Genomic DNA, 19468 nt, shown 5'->3' on the forward strand with positions numbered 1-19468 from the left:
ACCAACCAATAGCTTCCTCCTTTATAGCCTTCACTTTTACACCATTAATTACACATCTTACATCATCATCAAAGATGTGACTCTAATAAGCCATTTTGATTTTTTATCAAGTGCAAAAAGAAAAAGTGAATGATTTTTTTTTTTAATATTTGCTGACTTTTTTTATTTTTTAATGACTTTTTTTTACTTTTAAATTAAAATGTAAAATTCTCAAACGATTCCAAACCCAATTTTTAAAAATCAATTATTTTTTTCTAATAAGACAAACAAAAAATTATTAATTAAAGTCTAACAATTAATTCTTCAAGCCACTTTTGAGCCACAAAATTTGAGTTACGAGACATTTTCCAAAAAAATAAATCAGCCATCATAAAGGTATCAAACTTTTCTTTATAGGAGTTGTACTTGAAAACTCACACTAGAAAGGGTGTTATACAACTACTAGGCAAAATGTCCCTGTTAAATAGTCGTGAAGTGTAGACTTCTTAGAGTTCGTTTGAAAATTGACTATTTTAATTGCCTTTTTTTTTTAATTTATTTATAAAAAGACATGTAAAAAAGTAAAGAGAGTAATATGATAACTTGGTTTATTTTAACCAAAAAGTCACTCCCCAAACAAATGTATTAATGTAAAATGCATAATTGTTTAGAAAAATGCTCCGATCTGCAATACATACCATATACAACTCTACCACAAAATTACATAAGTTGAACACCAAGTCATGTAAGTCTATTTATAATAGTGAACTTACACCAATTTATGTTTAACTTATACATATTTGTGAGATGACTTGCGTAATTTCTTGAAAACTTATACAATTTTATGGTAGAATTGCATACGGTATACATTACATACCAGGAAAATTTTCAATTGTTTAAAGATATATTTGTGGAATGAAAAGTGTAAAAAACATTTGTAGGTTTCGTACTTTTAAAATAGAATTATATATATGTATTTTTTTTTGGGAAAAGTTTTCCTCCAATTCAAGATGCGAAGTTCCTACAACTAAGGCAATGTGGCACAATGTCACTTTATGATTGGTTAAGAGATTAAACATATATTTAAAACAATATACATTAATTGGTATATCAATTGGTGTGTGTAGCACCACTATTAAAAAATAAAATCCTAGTTATCATAGGTAACTTATATATATATATATATATATATATATATTGTACTTAAATATTTATTTAATCTTTATAATTTTTGGACGATAGATTTTTATTTTTATTTTTATTTTTTTGCACCAAACATTTGTTTCACAATTGTATTTTATAATTAGTACAAATTGAAAATATACCTACAATAAGCAACATTGCGTGTGGTAGAAAGAAAGAAAAAAAAAATTAAGTCCATCTTAGATGTAAAATTTTAAAGTTTCAACACAAAGCATAAAGAAAAATAGGGTAAATTACACTTTGTATTTCTGTACTTTGCACTAAATCTAACTTTGGCTCCTACACATGAAATCATAACAGTCAACCACTTGCATTTCTAGTGAAATTCCATTTTGATTCCTGCACACGAAATTGTGATAGTCAACGCCTTGTACTTTTAGTCAAATCTCACTTTGGTCTTTATACCAGTGTCAATGTCTCATTTGTATCACTCAATTGTTTAAATCTTCAATAGAATCTAGTTATGTGATAAGAATGTAACTACAACATGAGAGTAAAAAAGAAAAATCGTTTACATTTTCTACCAATACACACTTTATTCCAAAATTTATATCAAAATATGACTGTATCAGGCTAAAACAAAACGCAAATTATGAACAATTAAGAAGATAAACTAGGTTTTGCATAAATTGGAATCACAAAACTCTATTTTTCACAGTAACACAGTCTTTTGTTTATTCATCTTTTTTTCTCTTTGATTTCTGCATTTTTTTAATTTATTTCAAAAGCTTTACTTTCTTACATTTTCGTTCTAATTTTTACCATGTGAACACACACACACACACACACACACACATATATATATATATATATATATATATTGTATTATATAACTCTCATGTGCTTATCACGTAAGACAAAGTGTATTGGTGGGAAACATTGATAATTTTCCTCACTTATTCTCATTTTGTAGTTATATTTTTGTCACATGACTGAATTTTGTTAAAGATTTAAAAATGAAATAACAGAAGAGAGACGTTGACACTTAGGTAGGAATCAAAGTGAGATTTGAGTAAAAGTACAGGAAGTTGACTATCACAATTTCATATGTAGAAATCAAAGTGAGATTTGAACAGAAGTATAGGAGGTTGACTGACATAAATTGATGTACATGAGTTAAAGTGAGATTTCACTACAACAAAAAAGTAATCTATGCTGACGAAAATTAGTAAAAAAAATAAATTTCGTCCCTAAATAAGAGTGATTCGTGAGGAATTTATAAATTTTGTCACATGTAATAAAAAATAAAAATAATTGGTGACAAAATTTATTTTCATCAATAAATACTTCTTTTTAGGTGAAGAAAAATTAAGTTTCGTCACCAAAAGTTTTCCCGCTAATTTTTTTGGGTGGTGCCAAAATTTTGGGACTTCTGGTAAGAAAAAAATTTGTCACTAATTATAAAATTATTTGTGAAAAATATATTTTCGTCACCAATTTTTAATATTTTTGAGATCTTTTTATAAGGAAATAATAATGTCATTAATTTTGGTGGGAAAATTTTGATGTATTTCTGTTTATCATCTCTCTCAAAATAGGGTTTTAATTTTTGTTTTGCCTCCTCTCTCTCTCTCTCTCTCTCTCTCTATCAAACCAGACGTACATAATACTCTGCATTGCTCTTTGCCCTCACTACTACACCTTCAACGCCTACGCCCTTCTTGTATAAACAGGGCTCCACTTTCTGCATCAAACCCAGGTACTTTATCTCTATTTTTTTCTTGTATTGCATCGATTTAATTGAGTTACAATTAGGGCACTCAGACAGTCACAAACTCAACATCATCATCAACCAACACAGCCGAACAGTCCTTAAAAGGACAGTAAAATTTCTGAGAAGCAAGAATGTTTATTCACACAGCGCATTTTCCCACCGATCAAACACTAATTTGGGTATAATGAGACGACAGGACTCGGGCCTGCAAAACCCCTTCACAATTCAATTCTGGACACTTCACCATCGATATATTCTCTTGAATTTTCACTGCGACATGTTTGGCAATGCAGTCTGAGCAAAACAAATGGGTACAACTAGTGTTGTTTTCAAACATTTCTGATTTTATGGGTTTTCAATATTCACAATTTTTTTAGCTTATAATCTGGCTTTATTGTTCATTTGGTAAATAAATTTGGAATTGTTTTCTTTATTGAGCGATTTAAAAGGTTTGATTTATCATTTGGGTTTTCAAGTTTATATGTATTTTTTGGTTTTTTGTTGGTAGTTAATTGTTAGCCATTAATGCTCTGCTCAGGGATTAGATTTATAAATAGGGATTCAATTCTGGTGATTTGTGCTTCATTTCCTCATATTGAACAAATATTTGGAAAAAAAAAAAATTCAGGAATAAAAAAATTTGCTATTTTATTTGAACAGAAATTTCGTAAATATATTTGGGTTTACTTTATTTGAGTTAAGAAAGTGAAAGACATTGATCTTGTGAGCACAATGAAATTTCTTAAATATATTTGGCTAAGGTATCCTTCTGTTTCTTCAACTAGCACTACATCAAGAACATGAAAGAAATGACATTATCAATGTTTTATAAGACAAAAAATTCTGAATACTGCATTTTATGAAATTGTAAACAACTTCTGAAAATATGCTGCAAAAGTCCATTTCTAATCAAATGAAGGTGGAACTTTACTAAACAGCATTTGGATGACTTTAAAATCGCGGTATAATGTTTGTAAATATTTTACTCATGACTAAATCACAATGTGCAGATTAATACTAAATCGCACATTGTGAAAGCTTTTCAGACAACTAAATTTAGTTGAATGCCATCAAAATCTAACCGGTGCATTGCCAAATTGTATCAATTGACCAGCACAAACAATTTTAGCAGAATCAAAAACCAAACACAACCACCAAAAACATAAACCAAATGATCAAATTCCATCAAATCATTCAAAACTCTGTAAAAGCAAACATCAAATTCTAAGTCACATAACCGAATTGCTGCCCACAACTAATACTAAAGCCCAAACTGTGAAATCTTTTCATACAACTAAATCTAGTTAAATTCTCATCGATGTCTGACTAATGCACTGCCAAATTGTATCAATTGACCATCACAAACAATTCAGAATAAAAAACCAATTCAAATAGAATAACCTCAATAGCACACCAAATGATCAAATTCAATCAAATCATCAAAAAATCTATGAAAGCAATCGTCAAATTGTAACTCACCTCACTGAACTACTTCCCACAAGCCTCCCGATTCCCACAAAACACCCAAGAATCACACAAACAAGGCCCATGATTCCCAGTACACATGGCCTTACAAGCCTTACAACACTCCTCAGAAGAATTGAACTTGAATTCATAACCCCACTTCACAGTAGGCCCCCACAGCTCCAAAATCTTGATCCCTCTACAACACTCCCCACTCTCTCCCTCCAAATCACCCCCAGCAAACGTCAAAGACTCTAAATTTGAAGAAACTTTGGTGGGTCTCAAAGCCATTGACGCAAACATGTAAACCACTGTACAAGAGATGAGCCCCGTCAAGAGGAGGATCAGAGAGGCCGAGCGAGTGGATTCAGAGTCGCTTGGGTTCCTACCCATTTGGGATTGAGACGTGATTCATTTGATTGTTAATGTTTATCCCTGGTAGACAAGTAGACAATTACTTATTTGCTTGGTTGTTTTCACAACATTGATTGACTTCCGCTGCCTTAATAGTTTTTCCTTATTGAACAGGTTTCTGAATAACATATTGATGAAATAATGACTCGGGGAGAAGGGGGGGGGGGGGTTAACCCTCAAGGAAGTTAACTAATTATCTGTTGTAGATAGAAGGGGAAAAAAAAGGATTGTCAATAGATTTCTAGCAAAGGTTTATTAGCTGATGCGTCTTGATTATGCTACTCCAACTCCATAAATTTGTTATCTATTTAATTATGTTTACTAATATCAAGTAATTGTGCAAACTGTTTTGTTTCCCTATTTTTCCCATCCTGAGAAATTTCCTTGTTATGTTGGAAAGTTTTGACTGGTTTCAAAAAATCACTGATATTGTTATGTAATGCTATCGTTGAAATAGTATTTGTAGTAGGCTGATATATTAGTGTGATGAAAAATTGCTTGCATTGTCGACCATGGCACTTTCACATTAGTACTTACGGCCATTACAATATGTTATAGTGTCTGAATTTGATAGGTTTTGTAAAAGCATTGTGAAACCTTTTTTTTAACCCTAAATTTTGAGAGGGCGGGCCTTGCTGTAATGGTAAAGTCGCTCCATTGCAATTTGGGCATCACTGATTCAAATCATGGAAACAACCTCTTCACATGCAAGGATAACACTGAGTACATTTGACCCTCTTTAGACCCCTCAACGATAGAGTCTCGTGCATTGGGACTACCCTCTATTTTCCTCAAATTTTCCCCTTCTATCTTGTTCTAGAGCTAAGTTGCTATTTTTTGCTAAATTTACACTTTCTATCACCAAAATAATAAGATTTAACCTCTTAACTTCAGATTAAACACTTTTCATGAGTCTTAAAATAATGTTTTCTTATTGGAGGTTGAATAATACTAACATCTAATTTGCTTCTTTGATGAATCTTTGACATTGTTTGGTAGTATTTATTTGTGCTAATTGCAATTCTAGTTTAAAAAGGTTGGGGGAGTTAAAAGGTCAAGATTTATAATGAATTTTTATTTTAATAATTAAAGAATGACTAGCTAATAATTAAAAAGGTTGAGGGAGTGAAAAGGTCAAGATTGTACTTAGGTTATTCATAAAAAAATAAAATCGACTAATTATGTTATGATTTGGATTGATTCCTTTGCTTCTGTGATCATCCTTGCTAGTTGGACTAGCCTCCTGATTCTTCTTGGATACCATGCCTGGCTATTTGAGGATCCTTGTAGATGCTTGATGCTCTGCTACTGTCGTTATTTCTTGCCTTTGTTTTAGTTGGCTGTGGTCATCTTCTTTTTGAGTAGTTCCTCCTTGTAGGCTGTTTTGAGCTCTCCTCCTGTTAGCAAGTTCACAGACCCCATCTCTCTTTGTTTATGTGGTCTCTAAACTTGTGTGGAGTTTTCTTTTTATTTGTTTTCTTTTCATTTAACGCTACCATGTGGGCTGTACATGGATTTAGTTTGTTAATCTCTGCTTCTCTTAGGCATGTTCATAGCCCATCTTCCATTAGGTAATCCATGTCCATGGCACTGCTAGTTCAAGTTGCTTGTTTGTTGCTGCCCATTTGCCTTGATTTCTTGATTGTGCTAGCTACTGGATGTAGGAAAATGGGTCTTCAGTTGGTCCTTTTACTTATTTTTGGATGTCCAGTCTTTGGTGGGTTTGCTTGGTTGCTGCTATGGTTGGTTTGGCCTACTGTTTGGCTGTTGTGTTGTTGCTTTTGGCTACTGCTTTGGCCTACTGAGAAGGCTTGCTCCCTTGGTTGGCTTCTCCTTTTTGTGGTTTTTTTTTTTTTTCTATTAGGTTTATTTATTTTAGTTTACTAGTGCTTTGCTGGTGCTTCTTTATGGGGCATTGAGTTCTGCATCTTTTTGTTAGGCTTTGTTTTGTTTGTTGTTTGCCTTGGGTAGGTTGCTTAGTTATTGTTTTTGGCTGGTAAAAACATATGTGCTCACTTTCACTCAACCCACATATAGGAACTCACATCACTCAAATATCCAAGAAATACAGTAACCGAACATATCTGGCCTCATCAATCTCAACCCTCATTCTCCCTAGAAGCAGTACTAGGTAGACACTGCAAAGAAAACAATTAAATAAACATATGGGAACAATGCAAAGAAACTCATCCTAAATATCACGTTACTCAACCCTCAGCATCCCTGAAGAGGTACCAGCAGGACCTGCAAAGAAGCTCATTAGAGGAAATAAGAAGCAGCTCCAGCCAACAAGCCTCCACAGCCTAAGGAGACCTGCAAGAGTAGTAAGTCCAAGCATACAAGATTCAGAGCGTTAGTGCCATAGCCATAAGAAATCACCTCAGTTTCAGTACAGAGGAAGGGAGCCTCCATCTGTCCATAAACCAATCACTAGTGGCATTCTTATTAAAGTTCTTCATAGAAAGAATTCGAAACCTTACAGGATTGACAATTCTTTTCTAAATCACCTCAACAGGAGAGCTAGGTTTGTACAGAGAATGCCAACAACTATCTCTGTACCAAGTAATCTTAGAGAGAACACACATGAAAATTGAAGAGTCTTATCACATTAATCTAGGCAGCAAGAACAAACTAGAATCTAAGATTAACCACTTTGTGTTGAAAAAGTAGCACAAGCACATCAAATGGTAGACAATTGCCAAGTCTAGACAACCTAAGGTAGAGCAATCTTAGCAACCTGAACAGTTAACTGACAGAAAGAAAGATTAAACTAGAAAAAAATATATCTCAGGCAACTCCAGCCAACATTTATGCTAGGAGAATTACTATTAATAAAAAATTAACGAAGTCTAATTTGTCAAATCCACACTCAATTGAGGAATCAAGCTCCATAAGTTATAGAGCCCAGATCTACAACTAGAAGTTCAAAGGAATGAGGTCAAGTACACAAGTTTCTAGCTTCAAAATGGATCTAAAACTACTAGTTCAAGGGAATGAGGTCAAGTAGACAAGTTTCTTACTTCAAACTGGATCAACAACTACAAGTTCAAGGGAGTGAGGTCCAGTACATAAGTTTCTTGCACCAATTTTGAATGTTTTTTGTGATCCTATAAATGGTTGACAAATGCTCATCGTCACTGATATCTTTTAAGGAATCATTAGACTACATGAACATTTTACTGTAAATTATTTCTAGGTTTTTTTAAGTGTTTTGAGGCTAGTGAGCAGTCTCCAAAGCATCTGCCCATCTGAAGAAACATAAAAGTTTCCAACTCCAAAAGCTAAGACATTTTGCATACTCATTTTAAAAACTCTTCATATTGAGTGAATATGACTATGGTACAGATGGAGAATAAATGAGCAAATGAAAATAATAAACTAATATGCCCACTTCTAACAATCTAATAAGAGTACCCTTTAAATTCAATCTGAAATAAATAAATAAATAAATAAATACTTGAATTAACCTTACAATTATATATATACATACACTTTATGAACCTGCGTATTCTTGCAAACTTTAGATTTAAGTATTTTACCAAGTGCCAGATTTTGGCACTTAAGACTTCACTTGTACAGGTAATAGGTAAATTGATTCCGAACTCAAAGTTAGTGCCTGGAAATGAGTTTATGGTGAATTGGTGATCAAGACCCTATATCTGCCCATTTACTGCTTATAATAGAGAATTATACATTATAATTATCATTGCATTTGATAAGAGAGGAAACACTCTTTTTTGGCAGTGGGATATTTATATATATATTAAAATATTTACTAATTGAGTATATAGCATTTACCCCCAATTGATCGGGACACAAGGGTTTGGTTTGGTATGTCTATTTTTCTAATAATCTTGTTTGATAGAATGAGCTTGAATTAGTAAAAATTTAATAAACTTCATGGTTTCAGTTTATGTAGGTATTTCAGACAAAAACTAGTAGTCTAGAAGTGTTTATATATCTAGTATTAAAAAAGTACTGGTTCTATTTCTCCTGTAAATTGCTGTAATTCTTTGTTTTATGCAAATTGGTGCAACAAAAATTTGTGAAAGCTTGATGCTCTGTTTGGTTGGGGAGAAAAATGTTCCAGGGGGAAGCTTTTGAGGGAAAAAGTAAGGAAGCTTATAAATTATAATCCTCTGTTTTTCCTTTTGTGGGCATAATTTTAAACCTCCGGCTTGTTTGACTGATGCAGGAAAATATGACTTAGATTATATGTGCTTTTTTGTTCTCTACTTTTCCTCACTTAACAACAGGATGACAGATGGAGTTGCTGATTAATTTAGATGATATGTGCTCCAAACTATTTGCATAGCATACCAATTGAAATTGTCACTAGTCATCGGTGTTTTGTTTTTTTGTGTTCAGGTTGCTCTATGGAGGGAGATCCCTTCAACTAATCATGCTGATCATACCTCGAATACAGTTGAGCTCTCTCTGTGGGCCCAATAGTTGGAAGTTGATGCATATATTATTTTTAATTGGGTGGCTACTTAATGGTGTACTATACTCATTTTAGTGAATGCTACGCAACATACTACATGATAACTTTATCTGAATTTCGTACGCAGCATTGTGACTTGTGTTGTTTAGCTTAGCTATGTTATTCTTCTAATCTTTCAATGGATATTTTTGTCGAACTTGCATTATGTTAAATATTTGTTTGTTGCTGTCCACTTTCCGATGTAGATGAGTGAGTACCTACTACCATAGTTTTGTATTAACTTTGATGAACGTTCTTTAATTAGTCCTTATATGCAGTGGCATACAGGCTGTTTTCCATCTGGATAGATTCATAGATTCACAACTTGCCATTCATTCACGCAATTTCACCTTATGAGAAAATCAAATATATTGTCTAGTTTGTGAACAAGACGTGGCAAACGTGGTTATGATTGATGTTTCTGGAATGCAGGAAGTGATTGATTGTAGTTTTAAATAAATAATGAATGACTTATAAAAAAAGAAAAAAAAAAGAAAAGGTGAAGGATGCAGAGAGTTTTCTTAGGGGTGGTTTGGGATGTTTTAAATAAGTGTACTTTTTTGATTTTTTTATAAAAAAATGTAGATGTTGATTGATGTGACCCAAATAAGTGTATGTATGCAAAAAAAGTGCACTTTTTTAGTGCATGCCAAACACCTACTTAATAATGATTGGAAGGAGACTAAAGTTAATGACTAGTAAAAGGGGGTTGATATATTTCCTGGACTCCATGTACCTCCACAGTTTAATATCATGAATCTCATGACATATTTATGTGTGTTCAATCCAGGGCTTACTTTTATTTTATGTGTTTTCCCTTTCATTTATTGATTCTAATAGTTTTAGTTTTCTTTTTTAGGCTGATGTTTGTCATGCCTATCAACTCCTGAAGAAAGGTGGGCTTAAAGATGAAAACATCATTGTTTTCATGTATGATGACATTGCTCAAAAGGAAGAGAACCCCAGGCCTGGAATCATAATCAACAGTCCCTATGGCGATGATGTATACAAAGAAGTGCCAAGGGTCTGTGTCCTTTTTGTGCATTAGGTCAATGTTAAATTAATGAAATTGTATTCTTTCTTTCTCATTTGGTGGCTGTTTTGTCTGAGCAGGATTATACCGCGGAAAATGTCATTGTTAACTTCTTTTCTGTTATCCATGGAAATAAGACTGCTCTTACGGGGGGAAGTGGAAAGATTGTGGATAGTGGTCCAAATGACCATATTTTCATATTTTACAGTGATCATGGGGGTCCTGGGGTGCTTGGTGAGTAAGCACTCTCTCTCTCTTCCTCTCTCTCTCTTGAGCATTCATTGCTTGGATTGACTATTCATTTGTATCTATATTTGAGAAAATAAGGAACCAAAAAAATATACTGTGGACTTCCTGTATGTTAGAAGAGAGGATCCTTTAGCAATTTGGTCTATCACCAATTCAAAAAAATCTCTATCTGGATGATTTTGGAATTTTACAATGTAGGAACTTTGTATTTAACCTATTTTGGTGCATTTCTAATATATTTATCATGGAAAGCCCAAAAAAAGAGGTTATATTTCTGATCTAGGTGTATGGAATTCAGGTGATTAAGAGATTTCTGAAGCCTCAGTCCAAAATCTTCTCTTGTGCTCTATTTTGATATTAAACTTCATATAAAACAGAAAAGGGTAAAGTTGGTTTCTGGACTTTAGATTCATGAAAGTGTGCGAAAGGGGGAATACTTACCTAGCCACTCTTATAGGAAATGAAAATGTTCGGGAGGCCCTTGTTCAAAAGGAAATAACCGATTTACATTTATTGACTTAGTTCTTGGATGTCTTGTGACGGCAATTTACAAATATGGTAATAATTTGTTCACTTGAAATTTTTCTGTCTTCCCTGAGAATATACAGTCTAGGCTCAAATTTTGGTCGGTAAACATTAAAATTAGAATGGGAAAAATACTATACAAACTCACAGATGTGGCTTGTAGAAATGGAACTTGAAATAGGACCCACTAAAGTTACATGATTGGAACAACTCATGTAAGTGAGAAAAGTTTATGAAATTTGTTAGCTTGTATATCACTACTGTTAGAATAAAGCTGCTTATTCTCCTCAGCCCTCTCCCCTTTCCCCTTTCCCCTCTCCTTCTCTTGCCTGCTCCCCCTACACCCACTCTCTTTTCCAAAGTAATAAATTTAACTTCTTTTTTTTTTTTTTTTTTTTTTTTTTTTTTTTTTCATTTTAAATCATAAACCTAATGTTTTGGTCAATACCCCATGCTTTTTTCTTGGCAAGTAGAAGCAATTTTTTTTAAAAAAACATAGGAAGCAATGTTTGACCACACCTGGCAGAAGGTCCAATTTGGGCTTTGAGGTCTTCACAGTATGTCAACCTGAAATATCTGTGTTTTTATTTTCACATATTGGTGTAGTTCTCTGTTGATACACTGGAAAATAAGAAAAATGTACTTAACCATTGGGAAACAGAGATTTTGTCTATTTTATTTTATGTGATTTTTGTCATTATGACTCTTATTTTAAGACGTGTTTTTGGATAATTATCAACCCCCTACTACCACAGTTTTGTATTAACTTTGATCAATGTTCTTTAATTAGTCCTTATATGCGGTGGCATACAGGTTGATTTTCATCTGGATGGATTCATAGATTCACATCATGCCATTCATTCACGCTATTTCACCTTATGAGAATATCAAATATTGATTTTCATCTGGATGGATTCTTTCACTCTTTTTAATTAAAATCCTTATTTTTTATTTTTTTATATATAAAATTTATCCTGTTCACCTAACTTGAATTAACTCGGCATAGTCAGACATGGACAAGAGTTGGATTGCACTAGATAGCACAGTTGATGGAAGGATAAGTTGGGCATATTATGATGGGGTAGTATCATTTCTTTGTTTTGCAATGGCGGTTATCTATACAATGTAATTGATAATATGTTAATGCCTTTCTTGTTTATTTTCTTTGCAGATTGGTTTTTGATGACGTTTGGAAGCATACTTGCAAATCAAGATCGAGTGTTGAATTTTTTTATAGACTCTACGTTAATTCATTTTGGGATTTGTTTTGATGGTTTTTTTGTTATGTATACTTCATGGATTATTATTGAAGTTGTTTGATGAATATATTTTGATTTTTAATATAAATTGTTTAGTAATTTTTTTTGTGGCGTGGTGTATAATAGTTAGTGGATTTCTTAGTACAATTAAAAGGCTATTAGGATATAAGCAGAAATATTCGTGAAATAATAATTTAAATTGAAATATAAAATATAGAACAAGTTTAGTGACGAATTTCTTTCGTCATTTGTACTTGTTATTATGACAAAGAGATTATTCGTCGCTAATAAATATTTTTGTGACAAAATTTATTGTAACTTATATATGAAAGTTTTCATTGATTTTGTTGTTTGATGACTAAAAATTCCGTCACGTATATATATTTTTGTGACGAAATATTTCGTCACCCATGTATGACTTTTGGAGACGAAAAATTTCGTCGACTTTATATCTTATTGTGACGAAATTATTTCTTTATCAATGATTTGTGTGACAAATTTATTCGTCAACTAATATTATAAATATGGTACTGAATAACTATTTGGTGACGAAAATGAGGATTATTTGCGACAAAATGTTGTTTTATTGGTGATAAAAAATTTCGTCACTGAAGTAATTTCAAAGGTGACAATTATTTTGTCGTCACGGTGATTTTTAGTGACAAACATTCAATGACGAAACCGCTGAGGAAAATATTTCCTTATAAATATCTATAGTGTCTGATCAAAAAAGAAAATATCTATAATATCGAAATTAGCTCTTTTGAGACAAAAAAATTTCGTCATTCAAGATCCAACTTCTTGTAGTGTATTTGGTGTAAAGTACAAGAATGCAAAATGTAATTTACCTAGAAAAATAATTACAGATTTGAAAGTCCAACCTTATAAATTTTTGTGGTCCTTGTGTACCAACACATCATTAATGCAACATGTAACTGCGGTCCAACCTTACAATACGCATATTTTTTTTATAATTAAATTATTTTTAGTTATTTAAAAAAAAAAAGATCATAACCTTCTTAGTCATGACCCAAAAAGAAAAAAAAAAATCATAATAAGCATCACTTAATATATGATGAAAGATTTTTTTATCAGAATTAAAATAACAATCACGGTAAGTCGTAACCAACCTTTCATAAATAAATTATAACCAATGGTCATAGTTAAACACTATTTGAGTAACTAAAAACATTTTTTTTATCATAATCACTAAAAATCACAAGAGATCATAACTAGTAGAACAATAAATCATAACCAATATCACAATAAATTATAATTAAATAAATATCACAAATATTATAATTGGGCATATGACACCCAACACCTTATATAAATATATCAAAAATGCTATGGACAATGACAGATTTTTCCGAATAGAGTGATATAGGGTGAAGATTGAAATAGTATAGTATGAGATTCACATATAAAATGAATTGAGCCACTGATATAAAATATTGGATGACTTTTGAATTTTTATGTCTGAATCTATTATATTACTAATAAATATACTTCATTTGTTCCAAAATATTAGTCCCTTATCTATTTTTCATTATCCTAAAATATTACTCCATTTTCAAAAATTAAGCACTAAAATAATAAGATTTATTATTTTGTTTTTCTTTTAAATTCATTAATAACACAAAAAGTACAATTATAACAATTAATATTTTTAAAAAAATATACCATCAAAGGGTAATTTTGAAATGGGAAGTGATTGAGACCCCCTCCAATCACCACCCCACCACCCCACACACACGTGGCGGGTGGTGATTGGAGGAGAAGGAAGAAAAGAAAAAGAAAAAAGAAAAACTGGCCAATCAGAAAGAGAAGGGGTCAAAGAGGGTGCCTCCTTGAGGGGTCCAACTCATTTTCCTTTTGAAATATTAATATTTTTAAAGTGTAATAATTACACTATTAAAAAAAAGTTAGATTTTCTAAAAAAAAAAAATGATTTTGAGACGGAAGTGTTGACCAACTGTCTGTAAAGCAAAAGACTCCCAGCCCAACAAACCTATACTGAGAAAGAGAGAGAAAGATGAGTGGCAACCTTGAGTTTCCAATGAATGGTGGAGACGGAGCCAACAGCTATTCCAAAAATTCTCGATATCAGGTACTTATTTTATTTTATATATATCTCTTTGGTTGAATAATAATAATCAAATCATTATTGTGAAAATTTTCACCCAACTAAAGATGTAAAGAAATAAATTTCATTACAAGATTCTCTTAAAATATATATATATATATATATATATATCATGCTCTGTTTATTTAGCTCCCTCTTGTAAATGGTTTGAGTTTGGGAGAGGCCTTGTGTTTTTGAAAAAAATTGATATATGTAAAATTTTTCATGAACATTTATCAAATTAGATTCATATTAATGAATTTTTTGTGTGTGAACAAAGATTGGTATGAATCTCAACCAAAACTTGCAACACCAATTAAAATGACACATGACTCCCTAAAATACTAAACTTTTTTGTAGGAGTTCCTCCCATTATGATGAGAAGTGATGATCTCCAAATTTCATTATAGTCTTGAACTAATATTAGAAAAGAAAATGGCCAATTACATCAACGGTCCTCCTAATTTCTTCAAAGTTTTAGATTAGTACTTGTACTTGTACTTGAATTTCATCAATTTCAACTTTTTGATTTGTTCCAATTCGATCCTTATAACATTTTTAGGCCATGTTTGATTCCACAAGACTAATAGTGAGGTATTAATAATCCAATCAAATTAGTGTGGTATTCATAATCCCACCCCTACCCCATTACTAATAATCCTACAAATTTATTGAATTAATTATCCATTGGATTGATAATCCTAAAACAAAATGTCAAAACAAACATAGGATAATTGAGCCCGCGGATTAATAATCCCAATCCCATGCTCTAATCCTTCCAATCAAACATGCCATTAAGGTTTTGTCTATTATACACTTGCCCCTTAAGTTTTGTTGTATCATGATTTTTTTTTTAATCAAAATTTGTAATTACAATTATTGATTTATAATTTTAACAATAGTCTTGTTTATTATTATATTTTTAAATTATTTAATTTTAAGTCCACTATGCTTCCAAATGCGGACTAATTTATTAATAAATCTTGTAAAACTCCTTTTTGAAATTCTACACATGCCTTTTCTAAGGTTATTTACACCTTAATGCTAGCAAGTTACTACGGATTGTCCGACATGCAACAGATAAAAGAAAATTTAATCTATTTAACTGATTTTCTAAACGATTGAATCTATTACTCATTAAATATCTATATCTTAATTAAGATTATATCTTAATTCAAATTAAATATTTTGAATCCTTTTTTGTAGTGATGATGGCAACAATAATACATATAAATTTGGTCTATTTTTGCAGGGTGATGCCATAAATGTTGTAAAGGAAATGATCATAGAGGCAATTGCTAAGAAGTTTGACATAACAAGCCTTAGTTTTAGTTCAAATACTATTAGAATTGCAGATTTGGATTGTTCTGTTGGGCCAAACACTTTCAATGCTATGAAAAGTATCCTAGAAGCCATTGAATGGAATACCATTAAAAAAATCTCACAACTGAGATGCCAATGATTTCAACACTCTTTTCACTACTTTGCCTCCTGATAGGCAATACTTTGCTGCTGGAGTGCCAGGCTCTTTCTACGGTCGGTTATTCCCCAAGTCTTCTATCCATTTGATGTATTCCTCTTTTGCACTCCATTGGCTCTCTAAAGGTACCAGAAGAGTTGTTGGACAATGGCTCTCTTGCATGGAACAAGGGAAAGATTCATTATACAATTGCCTCGAAAGAAATCGCTAATGTTTATGCAGCTCAATTTGCAAAGGACATGGATACCTTTTTCAATGCTAGAGCTGATGAGATTATAGTTGGAGGAATGATGATATTGATCATCCCAAGTCTCGCTGATGGCGTTCAATATTCTTAGGACCCATTTCGTCCTCTTTTTAATGCTTTCAACCAGAGTCTCCTTGATATGGTGAAATTGGTGAGTCAAACTTATGTATTATTCAATAAAGGAGGTTAATGTTTGGACAAGAAGTCTGAACATATACTTAGGATCAATGTTTTAAAAATCGAACCGGTGAGCAAATCGGAAAAGGGATCGAGTGGACGGGTCACCATTTCAACCGTAGGGTTGAACCGGAATCGAACCGTGACGTAATAAATATGTTAAAATTATATTTAAATAAAAATATAAGTAATAAAATTATAAATTAAAAATATTTAATTATCTTAAATATATCTCCTAATATTTTTTTTATTGAAAAATATAATAATATATTTTAAAATATTATTAATTTTAATTTTGGAAGAAGAAATCAAATATTCAACATTCCCTCCATATGATTTTAATTCAAATAATTTGATTGAAAGAAGAGCAAAAATTTTGGAGGGATATCAAAATTTCAAGTCTCCCTCTAATGCATTTGAATGAATTCCACATGAATTTTTCGAGTTTTTTTTGGAATTTCTTATAAATAGGTAGAAATTTTCACGATAATTTCAAGCTTTTAATGAGATTCTTCACAAGAGGAGACCCTCGAAAGTGAATTTCCAATTAAAATTTTCATATATTCTTATATATATATAAAGAAAGAGAATAAAATAAAATTAGAAGAAATAAAAAAAAAAAGAATTTCCAAAAATGTGTTCTACTTTTTTTCTTAATTTTGAACTCAATTGAAAAATAAATAAATAAATTACGACTTCCCATCTTGTTCTATTAAATTCGTAGGAATATTTTTGAACTAAAATGCATAATGAATCTTTATATCTTTCATAAATTTGTGTCCTATTTTAATGTTACTTGAGTGAGATTAAGAGAGTGGACCTCCAAGGCCAAGACATTAATGTTAATCTTTGTGCCAGGGAATGATCAATGAAGATGAAGTGGACTCCTTCAATTTGCCTTTGTATACTACCTCTCCCAAAGAGATGACAAAGCTAGTAGAAAGAAATGGGTGTTTCAGCATAGAGAGAATGGTGGTAAGTGATACCAGGCCAAACAATGATGGACCAACTAATGTGCCAACAATACTAATGCACTTTAGAGTTGGCTTGGAAGGAATTTTCATCAAACACTTTGGGAGTAAGATCTTTGAAGAACTGTTTGAATGAACTCTTAATAAATCCGCGGAGATTTCCTCCATGTTGGAATCAAGGTGCGTGAAAGGAACCCAACTATTTTTGGTTTTAAAGCGTAAATTATTTGAGTTCATGTTGCCTTTGCCTCAACATAGTGAGCAGAAATTTATAATGTGGACACTTTAAAAAGGTGCACATCGCAAGAAAGTTATGATTTTTTATAATAAAAAATATTGTTGGTGATACTTACAAATAAAACACCAGAAAATACACAAAATAAAAGTTACAACAATTAATATAAGGGCTGAGGCGCGGGAAATTTGCTCTCTTTAAGGAGATTCAAGCCCTCTGCGGTTAGGCAAAGCCTCACACCGGTGCAGCAGAAAAACCTTGACTTGTCCCCCCCAGGATACAACAACCCGACTAAGTCGTATGGTTCACCAATACTGCACAATTGGTTAAACCCAAAGCTTTATCACACACACCTTTTTATTTGCCTGATAATCTCACTCAAGACATAACAACACAACCAAAACTTCTTCACTTCTCGTGTTCACCCAAGATAGGACATAGTTCAAATTATATATAAGAATCTATCTTGGTGGCTAAGTAAAGATGGACTTTGAATGGATAAGTCTTGGTGGACCAAGACCAAGACCAAGACTTGCAAAGACTTGGAGATTGTCTTGGTGGATAAGGAACGGATGACTTGGAGAAGACTTGGATAGATAAGCATGGTGGACTTGACCAAGACTTGGAAACTTACCTTGGAAGTCTTGGAAAGGATAGGAATGAGGAGACTTGAAAACTTGGAGGGAAAGAAAAGAAAAGCCAACGATAACACATTAACACATTATAATATTAAAATACCTGCTAACATTCCCCTACCTATTTTAATATTATAGGTAACAAAAATTGAGATTATTAGGCAAATAAGGATATTATGCATCATGGTAGGTGTGCTCTACATTGAACCTCCATTAGTGAAACAATAATATCTACTCCAGAGCCAATAGTATGCTCAGCATTGAACTATGACTGCTTAAGGGAAATAAATAATTATTGTACATACATAATATTCCAGGTGTTCACAAAAGCTTTAAAAGCTAGCACATTACGGCCTTGTGCGATCCCAGGATTCATGAGTGTGTTTGAGAATTAGCCCAAATCTCATAGGTAGCGGCCCCACTACCACACTCACATAGGTGAATTCTGTCAAGGGTGCTCCTGTAACTATGACACACCACTCAATAAGAGCTACAGAAATTCATTAAGAGTTTTTTTAATAACTCAACCTCTACAACGTTACAGGATAAATGCACTTACATCATAGGGATAGGAAAAAAGTAATTTAGTGCATTTCTCACGGTCATCATATGATCGTTTTTCTCATTGAACCCAGTTACAGGATCTCTGGTTTCAAGTCTCCTCATTCCTATCCTTTCCAAGACTTCCAAGGTAAGTTTCCAAGTCTTAGTCAAGTCCACCATGCTTATCTATCCAAGTCTTCTCCAAGTCATCCGTTCCTTATCCACCAAGACAATCTCCAAGTCTTTGCAAGTCTTGGTCTTGGTCCACCAAGACTTATCCATTCTAAGTCCATCTTTACTTAGCCACCAAGATAGATTCTTATATATAATTTGAACTATGTCCTATCTTGGGTGAACACGAGAGGTGAAGAAGTTTTGGTTGTGTTGTTATGTCTTAAGTGAGATTATCAGGCAAATAAAAAGGGTGTGTGTGATAAAGCTTTGGGTTTAACCAATTGTGCAGTATTGGTGAACCATACGACTTAGTCGGGCTGTTGTATCCTGGGGAAACAAGTAAAGGTTTTTCTGCTGCACCGGTGTGAGGCTTTGCCTAACCGCAGAGGGCTTGAATCTCCTTAACGAGAGCGAATTTCCCGCGCCTCAGCCCTTATATTAATTGTTGTAACTTTTATTTTGTGTATTTTATGGTGTTTTATTTGTAAGTATCACCAACAATTTTAAGGATATTCAAATAGCAAAAGTTCATGGAGCCAGTACTGGAGAGGCCCAACG

The 19468-nt window shown here is 32.5% G+C and overlaps 1 protein-coding gene and 1 pseudogene across 12 annotated transcripts; both read left to right on the plus strand.

Moving 5' to 3' along the window:
- The first annotated feature begins 2660 nt into the window (after positions 1-2660).
- Positions 2661-12422, plus strand: LOC114288236 (vacuolar-processing enzyme-like). Of its 11 annotated transcripts, XM_082870560.1 has the most exons (7): positions 2720-2881; positions 3093-3207; positions 9143-9199; positions 10117-10281; positions 10371-10524; positions 12075-12145; positions 12236-12422. In XM_082870560.1, the coding sequence occupies exons 2-7, from the start codon at positions 3184-3186 to the stop codon at positions 12245-12247; spliced, it is 483 nt and encodes a 160-aa protein (XP_082726686.1). In that variant the 5' UTR covers positions 2720-2881; positions 3093-3183; the 3' UTR covers positions 12248-12422. The 11 variants fall into 11 exon arrangements, with proteins under 11 accessions (XP_082726689.1, XP_082726688.1, XP_082726687.1 ...); XM_082870561.1 differs by lacking the exon at positions 3093-3207 and having other exon boundaries at positions 2673-2881; positions 9143-9275; positions 12071-12145; XM_082870558.1 differs by lacking the exon at positions 3093-3207 and having other exon boundaries at positions 2673-2881; positions 9143-9275.
- A 1886-nt stretch (positions 12423-14308) lies between these two features.
- LOC114288238 (loganic acid O-methyltransferase-like) lies at positions 14309-17596 on the plus strand (annotated as a pseudogene). The gene is made up of 3 exons (XR_003638160.2): positions 14309-14433; positions 15701-16326; positions 17211-17596. The product of XR_003638160.2 is annotated as a loganic acid O-methyltransferase-like (transcript).
- Positions 17597-19468: the final 1872 nt, after the last annotated feature.

The sequence above is a fragment of the Camellia sinensis genome, chromosome 5 (genome assembly GCF_055761805.1).
Source record: "Camellia sinensis isolate YWXY chromosome 5, ASM5576180v1, whole genome shotgun sequence".
Lineage (NCBI taxonomy): Eukaryota > Viridiplantae > Streptophyta > Magnoliopsida > Ericales > Theaceae > Camellia > Camellia sinensis.

Excerpts from the sequence above, each read along its gene's own strand:
- LOC114288236 (XM_082870555.1), top strand. The coding sequence starts at position 9,177 with ATGCTGATCATACCTCGAATACAGTTGAGCTCTCTCTGTGGGCCCAAT. Across the intron at positions 9,276-10,116 it reads TTGGGTGGCTACTTAATGGT|GCTGATGTTTGTCATGCCTA; the intron begins GTACTATACTCA and ends TTTCTTTTTTAG. Across the intron at positions 10,525-12,235 it reads TGGGGGTCCTGGGGTGCTTG|ATTGGTTTTTGATGACGTTT; the intron begins GTGAGTAAGCAC and ends TTTTCTTTGCAG.